The sequence below is a fragment of the Lepidochelys kempii genome, chromosome 4, assembly GCF_965140285.1.
Source record: "Lepidochelys kempii isolate rLepKem1 chromosome 4, rLepKem1.hap1, whole genome shotgun sequence".
Taxonomy (NCBI): Eukaryota; Metazoa; Chordata; order Testudines; family Cheloniidae; genus Lepidochelys; species Lepidochelys kempii.
In genome coordinates this window covers 111,990,816-112,005,388 of record NC_136383.1, presented here as the reverse complement: position 1 = coordinate 112,005,388, position 14,573 = coordinate 111,990,816, and the positions used below count along the sequence as shown (strand labels likewise).

The 14,573-nt window shown below is 46.2% G+C and overlaps 1 protein-coding gene across 5 annotated transcripts in view; it reads left to right on the top strand.

Annotated features, from left to right (window-relative positions):
* Window positions 1-3,729, top strand: part of CC2D2A (coiled-coil and C2 domain containing 2A) — a 132,403-nt gene extending 128,674 nt beyond the window's left edge. For all 5 annotated transcript variants that reach the window (XM_073342474.2, XM_073342476.2, XM_073342473.2 and 2 more), the window contains 2 exons: window positions 34-211; window positions 1,857-3,729. In XM_073342474.2, the coding sequence (XP_073198575.2) occupies window positions 34-211; window positions 1,857-2,045 (367 nt within the window). In that variant the 3' untranslated portion in view covers window positions 2,046-3,729. The remainder of the gene's footprint in view (window positions 1-33; window positions 212-1,856) is intronic.
* Window positions 3,730-14,573: the final 10,844 nt, after the last annotated feature.

Sequence of the window (14,573 nt, the reverse complement as noted above, 5' to 3'; positions counted from 1 at the left end):
GCAATTATAACAAGTAGCTGTATTATACTGCAGGATCGAAAAGATACTGAAAGAGAAGATTATGGAGTGGAGGCCAAGGCATCTAACTCGTTGGAACAGATATTGTACCTCCACGCTTCGTCATTTCCTCCCTCTTCTGGAACAGTTCCAAGGAAAAGCTGTAGAAGATGACCACCAGGCAGAATTGCAAAAACAGCTCGGAGATTACAGGGTACTATAATGAACTCCCATGTAGAGCTTGTGTAATGAAACACTAGTAGATGTTCCTCCTAGTCCAATATTACATTAGTAAATCAAATCACTGAGGTTTAATTAACAGAAAGTCATCTAATATCCAATATTAACTACAGAAAGTCATCTAATATCTTGTATCTAATATCTTTGATACAAGGCCCACTAATAGTAAATGCTTTAGACGGCAGCAACAGAAAAACCAACCTAACCAACCCTAATAAACTTAGGCAATTCTGTTCTCCTAGAGTTGCAGTTGTTCTAATGTTTCTGGGAAGTTTATATTTATTAAAGTTTGAAATGGTTTTGAGTGATTATTAGCCAGGCTTTTGGGGGCCCTTTGTTTTGTTTACCTGATGGGGAATTGTAAGTTTCAGATCCTTGCCCAAAGCAGTTTCTCACTAAACTTTTTAAACAAAGCACATAACTCTCAATAGCCCTTAATAGGCTAACAGTTTTCCTAGCAACAGCCAATAACAATTCATTATTCTTATTAGCAAAGCATTTCTCTTCATAATAAAAAAATGTCAGAAACATCTAAACCCAAAGTCAGCTGTCCAAACCGTCCTTCCATTTTGATAGCAGAACGGCAAGCATGCAGCTGCATTCTCTTGCCTCTCAGGGTCCTAAAAATTATTTTTAGGAATGTGATGTTTGGTTTTCCAAAGGGCAGTGGCTGACCATACAAGATGGCTGACTGCAGTACTGTCAGCTTCTTGGTTATAGAGTGTGACTCTACCCCAGCATCCACCCCTCTGAGAGCTCTGGCAAAGGAACTTCTGTACAGTACCAGCAAGTGGGTACAAATGCTGCAGAGACAGCGTTCCCACCCTCTCAGCTCAGAATCACCATACCCAAGTGCCCTCTGCTCTAGCAACTGTGGGGGGGAAATCATCTGGCTCCCACGTTGTTGTAAATTCAGATGAATGATAACCAGTTGACAAATTACTTTCATTTGAAAGGTTTGTGACACCAACCAAAACTGGTTCAGGGTACTGTTAGGGCGGGGCCCTGTTCGTTGCAAATATGCACTATTGCTTTAATTGCTATCCATCATATTGTACCATACTCAGTTGGCAGCCATTGATGTGGCATATTTAGTTAGAAATTGACCCTGTAGTTGTTGTACAGCTTGGGAATGCTGTAGCTGGAGTGCAGGGCAGCACAACAGAATGTACCAATCAACGGTAGCAGCATACACATACTAGGGCCCAGGGGCAAACTGATTGGTGCTCTAGAAGACAGCAGGTGCAGATGGGTGGCCACAGGAGAGAGGCAGTGGACCTGTCTTGAAATAGGGCCAAAGGGCTGACAGGAATTAAACATCCATTCAGGAAGCTGTGCCTTGCTGAAACATAGTTTGAAGTTGGAAAGGGGCAGTCATTTTAATGTGAAGTAGGCAGGGTATTCAGCCTCAGTCCAGTAATAAGTGCTCTTAAAAGAAAAGCTGAACTTGCAGCCACTGCGAAATTACATGTAATAGCCATAATTGCTGTAGCTTTTTTTTTAATTTTACCTACCTGGTGTAAAGCTCATTATACTCTGATTCAATACCTCAACTAATGAGAGAGAAACAGTCATTTCGCACTCTCACTAATGATTTTTTTTTCCCTTAAATTCCCCAGGTTTCTGGATTTCCTATTCATATGCCATTTTCTGAAGTGAAACCTTTAATAGAGGCCGTATACAGTACTGGAGTCCATACCATTGATGTTTCAAGTGCAGAATTTGCTCTCGCAGTATACATCCATGCTTATCCCAAAAATGTTCTCTCTGTGTGGATTTACATTGCTTCACTTGTTCGTAATAGATAAAAGCACTCAACAAGACAGCACCTTCCTGTCAGATAAATGCTTTGTTGTAAAAAAAACATTGCATCCACTTGTACTTAGGGGGTGTGAACAAAACAATTCCCTTAACAGTGAAAATGAAAAAACATAGTAGCATTCTGGCTATTGCCTTTGAGGAGCATTTCGGTCTTTGGTTTGTGCCTACATAAGAGACTGTGTAGATGTTGGCTTTTGCCTCTGTAGACTGAAACATTACCTATGGAGCAGAGCTATTCTCCAGCTTGTACACAGCTGTGAGGGTAAAATACCAGTAGACACTGGCAGCCAGTACCCACTAAGCCTCCCAGCACTGGTACGTTCAGAGCTGCTGTTGGGAGATTCCCCACAAATGTTAATTGTAGACATTGCTTCACACCCTCCCTCCCATCCCAGGATGGCCTCAGCAGCTTGGGTAAAATACCTAACTAACTCTGCCTACCCACTTTCAGCTGACACCAACGTGTATGCATCTTATGTTGATGGTTCCAAAACTCTGTCCAGTGAAATTGTCAGAGTCTCTTAACCGAAGTAAAGTGGGGGTTTATTCATCTTATGTTACTACTGTGTGTACCTCCCTTTCCCTCTGTACTGCACCAATATTTCAGTGGTGGGAATTGGGTGTATGATTTTTGCTCAGGCCCTCAGGGCAGGTGAGGCCCAGCATCTGCACCTATGACAGGGCCCATCATAACCTGAGCCCGAGGAGGTGGGTGCAACCAGGTGACACTTTTTGCCCAGGAAGCAGGACAAAAAAGAGGAGCAAGTGTGTGGCAGGTCAACGCCCTGGAAGCTGGGCAGTCTGCTTAGGGAAACTGGAATAGGGGGACTCAAGGCTTTCTGGCTCAGGATTCCCTAAGATGGACTTGGCTGAAAGTCACTAAAATAGAAAGTTGATTAGTTGACAGGAACACAGAGCTTGCTGTTCTACAGGCTGGCTGAAAGTCACTGCTGACTGCAGGAGGTGCAGCGAAGGGCCTCGGGCTTCCCCAGGAATGGACTTGGCCTGGGAAACACATGGGAGGAAGGGAATGCTGAATGCTCTGAGGTCAGACCCAGGAAGGTTGAAACTATGTAAGCATCGTGCCCTGGTGACAATATGCTCGGCGAGAAGAGGCATGCTACACCAGAGTTCTGACTGGCTTCATTTGGAGGAATTCCAGAGCACAGGCCCGGTGACTGCATGACAAAGACTAATGAACATTTTGGACTTGTGTTTCTCCTTATGCTTCCATGACTACAGTGACTTAATCAGGCCCTTTTGGCACCTGAAGGATTGTCTAAAGAGCCAACATATTTGTCCTTTTAACAGTTTTGTATACAAAAGCAAGTGCTAAGCATGGAATTATGGCATCTTTTGCACCCAAAGACTAATTCTACTATAACTTCATAGGTGGTGAGGTCTTCGTTTGCATTGTAACAAATGCTACTTTTCTGATGACAAACACCTGTTACAAATTAATGCAGATCACTTCTGCATCTGTGATAGTAAAGAATGGGGGAGTATGCTTTTTTTTTATTTAATATGTGTCTTTTCTACCATTGTGTTTCATAACAAAAGCTAATTGAGAAATTTCTTTGTACAAACATTCCCAGCTCTTTAGTAGTAACTCAAAAGATGAAATCTTCAGCTATCACTGCATCCAAGAAATAAAAATTATTACAAATGTAAGGTACTGTTACAAAAACCAACTTGAGTCTCATTTCCCCACCTCCACTCCTACAGGGGGTTGTTGATGCCAGCATCACCACCACAAAATGAGGGTTACTTACCTCTTCTTAGAAATGGCTCTGCCAGCTAGGGGGTGGTAACTTGCACTAGAAGAGTCTTCTGGCAGAGGCAACTAGAGCACTTCTATGGCCCCACCTTCTCATGTTCTGAGGGCAAGGCTACAAGGGGGCAGAGTACCCTTACCTCCTCCGTGTCTTCCACAGCAAATCCAGACACAGAACAAGCAATCCTCTCACAGGAGAAGGCAAGTGGAAAGTACGAATATGCAGAACCCTCTTCAAGAGCTGCAGTTATGGGCAAGTAACCTTCATTTCTTCTTTGAGTGGTTCTGCATATTCCCACTTATGGAACACTAGTAAGCAGCGCTAAAAACTCACCTGAAAGTAGGAACAGTCCTAGATACTGGAGCACCACCTTGCCAGAGCCTAGTGTTTAAGGTATGCACTAAAACCCAGACTGCAACTCTGAGGGTCACCCATCGAAGACAGGAAAGGAAGTAGCCACGCCTGGAATGTGTATGAATCACAGCAAGTACGGTAACTTTTGCTAGCGTGCAACATTCAGCAATACATAGTTGGGGGGATGGGGCCATATAACCCAAGTCATTCTTAGCATAAGATACAAAACAGTTGAAATGGATTTACCAAAACTTAATTCTGTCCACTTAAGAGCCCATCTAGGATCCAAAAGACAGATTCCCCTTTATTAGAGTGCAGTTGGGGGGGGAGAGAATCAGACACTGTCTTAAGAAAGAATCTGGGACTGGCTCTTAGAACTACATTGTGCTTGTGAAAGGGGGATCAGCCATAAGTGCATTTAAGGCATTCTCCTGCCTGCTGACAGCAACAATGAAGGACATTTTGAGAGATCACTCAGACAGAGGTTTGAAGGGTGATTTCATCAACATAGCCAAAACCAAATTAAGGTCTCAAGACAGGCATGAGTTCTAACTGAAGCATGAATGAACAAGTCTACCCTCTACTTGGCAGCCAGTTGGGTATTAAACACTTAATGATTAGTTAGATAAGCCCTGATTCTTGAAGTGAAATAAATAGTTCAGAACACAAAGAATGGAAGCCAATACAGGCAATAAGAACTTTTCTTCATCCATGCCTGAAATCAGGACCACATCAACTGGACTACTTCTAGAGTGAAGAGGTAGGTCTTGCATGGATGAGGTACATCACCTCTTCAAGAGCGGACAAAAGCCAAGTCTGGTCACCCACATTTTCAGGCAGAGATGTGGGGCCAGACAAAAGCTCCTGCTCTGACAACATATCTGGAGCCCATCAGACAGTTGCAGGAGATGGGTAAACACTGCTGGTGTGGCCAAACCTGGACAATGAGATTCATCCTTGCTCTGGCCTGGTGTCTCTTCCTCAATAAAGTGTGCACATCAGCTCCTCCCCCCAGCCCAGAAGGAAGGCATCTGACTCAAACTGACTGTCCCTGCCTTCTCTAGAACAGAAGAGGCAACACTTCATGGTGGCCTGTGTTGTGAACAAATCCACAGCTAGCTGACCCCAATTGGAGAACATAGCCTGAACCAACTGATCCTTCAGGGATCATGCATGATGTGTCTGAAGTCACTGTCCAGGATGAATAGTACCTCACTGAGTACATTCATTCTGACTAACCACCAGTCTAGAGCAGCTATGATATTCTAAGGCATGGTGATCAAGTGAAGACTGTCCCCACTTGGCCTGTAGAATTGGGAAATCTCTTTCTCAGACAGGCAAAATCATGTAGGTAGGGGCTGCCATAAGATCCATGAGACTCAAAGAATTTTACTCTCCGAGTGGGACATCACCTAATCTTAAATCGGTAGTGGCTCATTTTGAAAAATCCTCTGGCAGGCAAGCTCTCCCCTCTACCACGTCCAGCACCGTGCCAATGAAGGGAATCCTTTGGGCGGGTGAGGAGGAGCCAAACATCTGTAGCGATTGGCTGTAAACACACTATGGCTTTAACAGGTCCTCGCATACACCAGCCTTCAGTAGCTAGTCTACATCGAGGTACACAAAAATACCCTGATTCATCAGGTGAGTTGCTACCACAGAGACAAATATCCATAAAAACACCGGGAGCTGTGGAGAGGCAGAGGGGGAGCACCTTGGACTGAAACAGCATCCAGCCACCACCCATGGGAGGTACTTGTAATGATTTTAGTAAACAGATATATGACAATACACGTTCTTTAGATTAGCAGTTCTCAGACTAGGTCCTTAGAGACTACACAGTGCACTCCTTCCCCCCGAAACTGAGATAGGCTGTGTGACCTGCTGAGGTGATGCTTCCTGCCTGCACCAACTCCACCCTGACTCACCTCAGGGGGCCACCCAGCCTGTCTGGGTTGGGGCTGGGGTGCAACCAAAAAGTGCAGCATCACTGCAGAAGAGTGATTTACCCTGGCCATCAGATGGCGTTGCCTCACAGCCAATGTCTCAATAAACGACAGCAGTTAGTTAAAGAGACACTCCATTGCTCTGCCCTGCTACATCAGCACTTCAGGGAGTAAGACCTAGCATGAGAGAAGGCAACCTTCTGATCACCGAGCGATTGCAAAACCTGACCTTAACTGTGCACCCAGGTCAGTTTCTTGCTCACAGTGCTAGGTCCGAGTCCGTGGGGACTGGGTAACAGGAAGACATGAGAACAGCTGTTGATGCCTTACAACACAGCTCCAGTTTGGGATTGTTTCAATGTGGAGAGCCTGGCACATGGGGCCTAACCCACAGGCCTTTCTCCTTCCGCGCTCTGCCTCCTCCCTGAGCAGTGTGACAGCAGGCAGACAAGGGTTACGCACAGCACAGCACGCCCCATTCTTGCTCTGGCCACCATAATCCTTTCCCTGTTCAGACTGAGTCAACATAGGGAACCCAATCTGCTTGAACAACTCCTGTAAGTCTAATACAGGCATGGCCAACCATCGGTTCTTCAAAAGAAAATATATGGCTCCTGCCAGGAGCCAACTCTGGGGGGAAAATGGTGCATGCTCAGCACCCACCAGCAGCCCTATCAGTCCCCCGCTCCTCCCAGCTGCCAGTGGGAGGCGGGGCTTGGGGCAGAGCCAGGTGTCCAGCAACCCCTAGCTGGAGCCTGGTCCCCTTCAATAAAGTACACAGTGACTAGCTAGTGTGGAAATTTTTAACCAAAATTTTTCTTACACCATCAACGATGGAAGGCAAGTACAAACGGAAAAGAAAATACACGGATGAAAATCAAGGCTTCCAACAGGAGTGGGAGCGTAAGTACTTTTTTGTTGAACGTAATGGTAAGGCCATGTGTCTTTGTTGCTAGACATGTATCTCTCAGTTCAAAACTTCAAACTTGCAGCATCATTTCGCTTCTAGCCATGCACACATGGATCAAGAATTCCCACAAGGTTCTGAACGCTGCACTTTAAAACTGAAAATCTCGAAAAAATGAACAGATATAGAAGTCCAGTTCTTCACCAGATTTGCCAAGCGATCGCAGACTGTAACATTAGCCCCCTATTATGTGGCTTGGCACATAGCCTGTGCAAAAAAGCCCTACGCTGAAGGTGAGTTTATAAAAATGTGCCTCACCGATGTGATTTCAATCCTGTCACCAGAGAACGAGAATCTACAGAAGAAAATTTCTGGCCTGCAGCTTTCATGCCACACAACAGAACACAGAATCTAATCGCAACTGCACTTGCAACTTCACCAGTGAGAGTATTTGAGCATCGTTTTGGATGAGTTGTGCGATGTACAGGATAAACCTCAATTATCGGTATTTGTCTGGACTGTGTTGTAAGGGAAGAACTCCTGGATATCGTCCCACTAAAGAACAGAACTTGTGGAAGAGATCTAAAGGAAGCACTGACGTGGTTAGTTGCGAAACACCACTTCCCTTTACAGAAGCTCACTGCCATTGCAACAGACGGGGCTCAAATGCACTCAGTGTTCAAATGCACTCACAGACAATTTCAAAATCTAAATCAAAGAACTCAATGAAGACGACGTCCCCGGCGATTTGCCATTTCACTGCGCAATTCGATGGCTCTCAAGAGGTAAAGTTCTTTCCTGTTTTTTTTTTTTGAGCTCCTGGAATCATTAAAATTGTTTATGGAGGAGAAGCAAAGAATACACCCTGACCTTATGGATCCTAGGTGGGTTCTAGACTTGGCATTTCTTGCAGACATGCTGCTGCATTTGGATAAACTAAACGTGGACTTACAAGGAAAATTCCGGTTGCTGTCTGATCTAGTGCAAAGTGTATTTGTGTTCATGAACAAACTGAAGTTGTTTCACAGACAAATGCTTGAGGGAGAGCTGGCACACTTTCCCTCAATGTCACAACTTCCAGACAGATCAAAAGAAGATGCAGCAGAACCCCTAAAATGGAGCACAACTAGATACGTGAGCATGATTAAAGATTGTAAGGACAGTTTTGAGGAAAGATTCCAAGATTTGCAGCAGAAAAGATCTCAAATCAGATCTCTGATTTATCCTTTTAGTGCTGAAGCCGATTGTCTGAAGCCCCCTTTAGTTACTGACGAAGCAACATCCCGGATGGAAGATGACAGATTGAACTCTGTTCAGAAGACAGAGGAGACCCTTACTTTCTGGAAATCTGTACCAAAGGATAAATATCCCAAATTCAGAGGTGCAGCCCTAAAATTAAGCTCGATGGTTGCCTTATTTTTGTGAGTGTTTTCTCAACACTCAAACGTGAAATCCAAGCACCGATCTGTTTTGACAGACAGCCACTTAAGAACTGCTGCGTGTGAGCACAACTGAACACAAATCAAACTTCAAGGGAATTGTTGAAAGCAAAGATTGCCAGAAGTCCCACTAAGTAAAACGTTAAGACAAGTTATCGTTAATTATAAATGCATAATAAATATACATTATCAAATTATAAAATGAGTGTGTATATGGACGGGGACACACACACACACACACTCATTACATAATATTGTGGCTCTTTGGTGATGTACACTGGTAAATTCTGGCTCCTTCTCAGACTGGCCACCCCTGGTTTAATATATGCTGAGCCACACACCCCACTGCACAAGAAAATAGAAGTAAAAACCATGACCCTACATGTTGAGCAGCGGGGGACAGCACAGCAGCTCACAGCAGGAGTTTGCCTGGGAGTTCGCCTGGAGTGAGCCCAGTGAGGCTTACGTCTTGCAAACTGCTCTGAGGAAGCTCATAGTAGGAAGGTGATATGGAAGGGGGGGGGGGAATTCAGCTGTTGTGACCTGCACTGGATGTGCCATGTTTGTCTTTCTTCCACAGGACAGAAGCGACTTTGTCTGTACAAAGTGCAAGCTGGTCTCCATATTGGAAGAGAAGATTGAAGGTCTGGAGCAACAGATAACGACCCTGCGTTGCATACAAGAAACTGAGGATTTTCTGGACAAAACTCAGGATAGGCTTCTAGGGGCACAAAGCTCTACAGATATAGAGCAGGTTGCACAGAGGAGCCAAGAGGCCAGTGAAGAAGCTTGGCAACGTGACCTCCAGAAGAGGTAAGCAGAATGTCCGGGTTCCAGTAACACAGACACAGGTAACTAACCGCTTTCATGTTCTCTCCCCAGGTATCGTTGCGGAGAGTGGACCAGATGATATGTCTGGGGTGAGAAAGCAGAAGGAGACTCCGCTGGTTGGAAGGCATGAGATGCTATGTCCTGAGGTTGGGAGTTCCACGACCACCACTCCCAAGAGGAGAAGGCGGGTGGTGGTGGTCGGGGACTCTCTCCTCCGGGGGACTAAGTCATCTATCTGCCGCCCTGACCGGGAAAACCGAGAAGTCTGCTGCTTGCCAGGGGCTAAGATTCGCGATGTGACGGAGAGACTGCCGAGACTCATCAAGCCCTCGGATCGCTACCCCTTCCTCCTTCTCCACGTGGGCACCAATGATACTGCCAAGAATGACCTTGAGCGGATCACTGCGGACTATGTGGCTCTAGGAAGAAGGATAAAGGAGTTGGAGGCGCAAGTGGTGTTCTCGTCCATCCTCCCCGTGGAAGGAAAAGGCCTAGGTAGGGACCATCGAATCGTGGAAGTCAACGAATGGCTACGCAGGTGGTGTCGGAGAGAAGGCTTTGGATTCTTTGACAATGGGATGGTGTTCCATGAAGGAGGAGTGCTGGGCAGAGACGGGCTCCATCTTACGAAGAGAGGGAAGAGCATCTTTGCCAGCAGGCTGGCTAACCTAGTGAGGAGGGCTTTAAACTAGGTTCACCAGGGGAAGGAGACCAAAGCCCTGAGGTAAGTGGGAAAGCGGGATACCGGGAGGAAGCACAGGCAGGAATGTCTGTGAGGGGAGGGCTCCTGCCTCATACTGGGAATGAGGGGCGATCAACAGGTTATCTCAAGTGCTTATATACAAATGCACAAAGCCTTGGAAACAAGCAGGGAGAACTGGAGGTCCTGGTGATGTCAAGGAACTATGACGTGATCGGAATAACAGAGACTTGGTGGGATAACTCACATGACTGGAGTACTGTCATGAATGGTTATAAACTGTTCAGGAAGGACAGGCAGGGCAGAAAAGGTGGGGGAGTAGCACTGTATGTAAGGGAGCAGTATGACTGCTCAGAGCTCCGGTACGAAACTGCAGAAAAACCTGAGTGTCTCTGGATTAAGTTTAGAAATGTGTGCAACAAGAGTGATGTAGTGGTGGGAGTCTGCTATAGACCACCAGACCAGGGGGATGAGGTAGATGAGGCTTTCTTCCGGCAGCTCACGGAAGCTACTAGATCGCATGCCCTGATTCTCATGGGTGACTTTAATTTTCCTGATATCTGCTGGGAGAGCAATACAGCGGTGCATAGACAATCCAGGAAGTTTTTGGAAAGCGTAGGGAACAATTTCCTGGCGCAAGTGCTAGAGGAGCCAACTGGGGGGGGGGGGGCGCTTTTCTTGACCTGCTGCTCACAAACCGGGTAGAATTAGTGGGGGAAGCAAAAGTGGATGGGAATCTGGGAGGCAGTGACCATGAGTTGGTTGAGTTCAGGATCCTGACGCAGGGAAGAAAGGTAAGCAGCAGGATACGGACCCTGGACTTCAGGAAAGCAGACTTCGACTCCGTCAGGGAACGGATGGCCAGGATCCCCTGGGGGACTAACTTGAAGGGGAAAGGAGTCTAGGAGAGCTAGCTGTATTTCAAGGAATCCCTGTTGAGGTTACAGGGACAAACCATCCCGATGAGTCGAAAGAATAGTAAATATGGCAGGCGACCAGCTTGGCTTCATGGTGAAATCCTAGCAGATCTTAAACATAAAAAAGAAGCTTACAAGAAGTGGAAGGTTGGACATATGACCAGGGAAGAGTATAAAAATATTGCTCGGGCATGTAGGAATGATATCAGGAGGGCCAAATCGCACCTGGAGCTGCAGCTAGCCAGAGATGTCAAGAGTAACAAGAAGGGTTTCTTCAAGTATGTTGGCAACAAGAAGAAAGCCAAGGAAAGTGTGGGCCCCCTTACTGAATGAGGGAGGCAACCTAGTGACGGAGGATGTGGAAAAAGCTAATGTACTCAATGCTTTTTTTGCCTCTGTTTTCACTAACAAGGTCAGCTCCCAGACTGCTGCGCTGGGCATCACAAAATGGAGAAGAGATGGCCAGCCCTCTGTGGAGATAGAGGTGGTTAGGGACTATTTAGAAAAGATGGACGTGCACAAGTCCATGGGGCCGGACGAGTTGCATCCGAGAGTGCTGAAGGAATTGGCGGCTGTGATTGCAGAGCCATTGGCCATTATCTTTGAAAACTCGTGGCGAACCGGGGAAGTCCCGGATGACTGGAAAAAAGCTAATGTAGTGCCAATCTTTAAAAAAGGGAAGAAGGAGGATCCTGGGAACTACAGGCCAGTCAGCCTCACCTCAGTCCCTGGAAAAATCATGGAGCAGGTCCTCAAAGAATCAATCCTGAAGCACTTGCATGAGAGGAAAGTGATCAGGAACAGCCAGCATGGATTCACCAAGGGAAGGTCATGCCTGACTAATCTAATCGCCTTTTATGATGAGATTACTGGTTCTGTGGATGAAGGGAAAGCAGTGGATGTATTGTTTCTTGACTTTAGCAAAGCTTTTGACACGGTCTCCCACAGTATTCTTGTCAGCAAGTTAAGGAAGCATGGGCTGGATGAATGCACTATAAGGTGGGTAGAAAGCTGGCTAGATTGTCAGGCTCAACGGGTAGTGATCAATGGCTCCATGTCTAGTTGGCAGCCGGTATCAAGTGGAGTGCCCCAAGGATCGGTCCTCAGGCCGGTTTTGTTCAATATCTTCATAAATGAGCTGGAGGATGGTATGGATTGCACTCTCAGCAAATTTGCGCATGATACTAAACTGGGAGAAGTGGTAGATACGCTGGAGGGGAGGGATAGGATACAGAAGGGCCTAGACAAATTGGAGGATTGGGCCAAAAGAAATCTGATGAGGTTCAATAAGGGTAAGTGCAGGGTCCTGCACTTAGGACGGAAGAATCCAATGCACAGCTACAGACTAGGGACTGAATGGCTAGGCAGCAGTTCTGCGGAAAAGGACCTAGGGGTGACAGTGGACGAGAAGCTGGATATGAGTCAGCAGTGTGCCCTTGTTGCCAAGAAGGCCAATGGCATTTTGGGATGTATAAGTAGGGGCATAGCGAGCAGATCGAGGGATGTGATCGTTCCCCTCTATTCGACATTGGTGAGGCCTCATCTGGAGTACTGTGTCCAGTTTTGGGCCCCACACTACAAGAAGGATGTGGATAAATTGGAGAGAATCCAGCGAAGGGCAACAAAAATTATTAGGGGTCTGGAACACATGAGTTATGAGGAGAGGCTGAGGGAGCTGGGATTGTTTAGCCTGCAGAAGAGAAGAATGAGGGGGGATTTGATAGCTGCTTTCAACTACCTGAAAGGGGGTTCCAAAGAGGATGGCTCTAGACTGTTCTCAATGGTAGCAGATGACAGAACAAGGAGTAATGGTCTCAAGTTGCAGTGGGGGAGGTTTAGATTGGATATTAGGAAAAACTTTTTCACTAAGAGGGTGGTGAAACACTGGAATGCGTTACCTAGGGAGGTGGTAGAATCTCCTTCCTTAGAGGTTTTTAAGGTCAGGCTTGACAAAGCCCTGGCTGGGATGATTTAACTGGGAATTGGTCCTGCTTCGAGCAGGGGATTGGACTAGATGACCTTCTGGGGTCCCTTCCAACCCTGATATTCTATGATTCTATGTATTCAGGCACTGCCCCGACTGGTCGTATCAGAAGCAATTTTTCCGCTTCTGAATCGCTTCATAAGAGTTGTCCCTGAAGAGGGAAGAGTAGGGGGAATCTTTCAAGTTATATAGGATAGCTCCTTTCAACAATCTCTAGGACGCATTGGTCACAGGTAATCTGCCTCTATGTGCTGATGAAGTAGGGTAGCCTGTTTCCAAATAAAAGAGTGGATCAGTCCTGACTGACCAATTCTTGATTCCAGAGCATTTTGCTGCCTCACAAAGAGGATGCTGATGATGAAGCAGGTTGTTTAGGTTTAGACCTTGGTTTAAAAGGCCATAGTGACTCAGATTGCAGGTAGGACTGTCTCCAAGGAGGAGGGCCTCCTTACAGATGGAATTAAACCTGGAGAACGGGCAGTCAATCTTCAGTTTTTCCCAACACCTCATTTGTCTTTTCGCTAAATAGTCCCTCCACTTCAAAGGGGAGATCCTCTAACATAAAGCTAGTGTCCACAATTAAGGATGAGGAACTGAGCCAGACGTGCCTCCTAACTATCACAGTATATGCTAATACAAAGTGTCAAAGGAGGCCCTGAGGGAATGCTTAACTACCTTTTGACCATCTATTAAGATGGCACTAGCCAACTTTCTTCTGTCTAGCAAGTCTTGTAAAAATAATGTCATTTTTTCCTCATTGACAGAGCTGGTAATGGGCCATGACCACTTGGTAATTCACCTCCCTACTAGCGAGGGACAAGGAAAAGAACACTTTTTTCCCCAAGTTGATCTTATTTTGCCCTCTTTATCAGCTGGTGCTGACTCTGTCTGCCCAGATCTTGCCCTATTGCTGGCAACAGCTACCACCAAGGAATTGCACACAAGATGAGTGTGAAAATAAGAAAAAACTTCAAAGGTTGTCTGAAACAGTTTATTCACCTTTCTGGAGAAAGGTGGACAGGATGCAGTAAGGAACCACACAGATTTACCCAACTGTAGCAGTCCATCCAAGATGGGTAGGAATATCCTACTCACAGTTATTGCACTGAGAATATTGAATACTGGTTGAGAAGGCTCTTCCACAGGCACTACAGGTAGATTCAAGGTGGAAACTATGAGGTCCATCAGATCATGGAACTTGAGGCATCCTGGGATAGAGAGGAGGCTCAAGTCACCTCCCATATTTGTTGGGAGACAGGGCTGGTTCATAATCAGTGTCTGTCCACTCCTGTTCAAAGAGCGGAGCAACCTCTTCGTCCTCTCCCCCGGGCAAAACTTCAGGCATCACTGCCTGTAACATCAGCTGAATCTGAAGAGCTGAAACTGAGGATCTCTGGCATGTTGGGACCTTAGCAGATGAAGGCTCATCCATAAGGAGAATAGTTGAAGTATTCAACTGTGACAGCTCCCAGGACAGCATCTGTGGTTCAGGAACATGCTGCGTGTGGGAGGTCCAAAACGTGGCTTGAATGACAACACTAGTTTCTGCATTCTCTCACTCTTGGTGAAAGTCTGGACTGGAAACAGTGAACCCGGGACAACAACAGATCTGCTGCCGGAAATGGGGAATTGGCTCGTCATGGAGACCCTAGAGGAAGATCT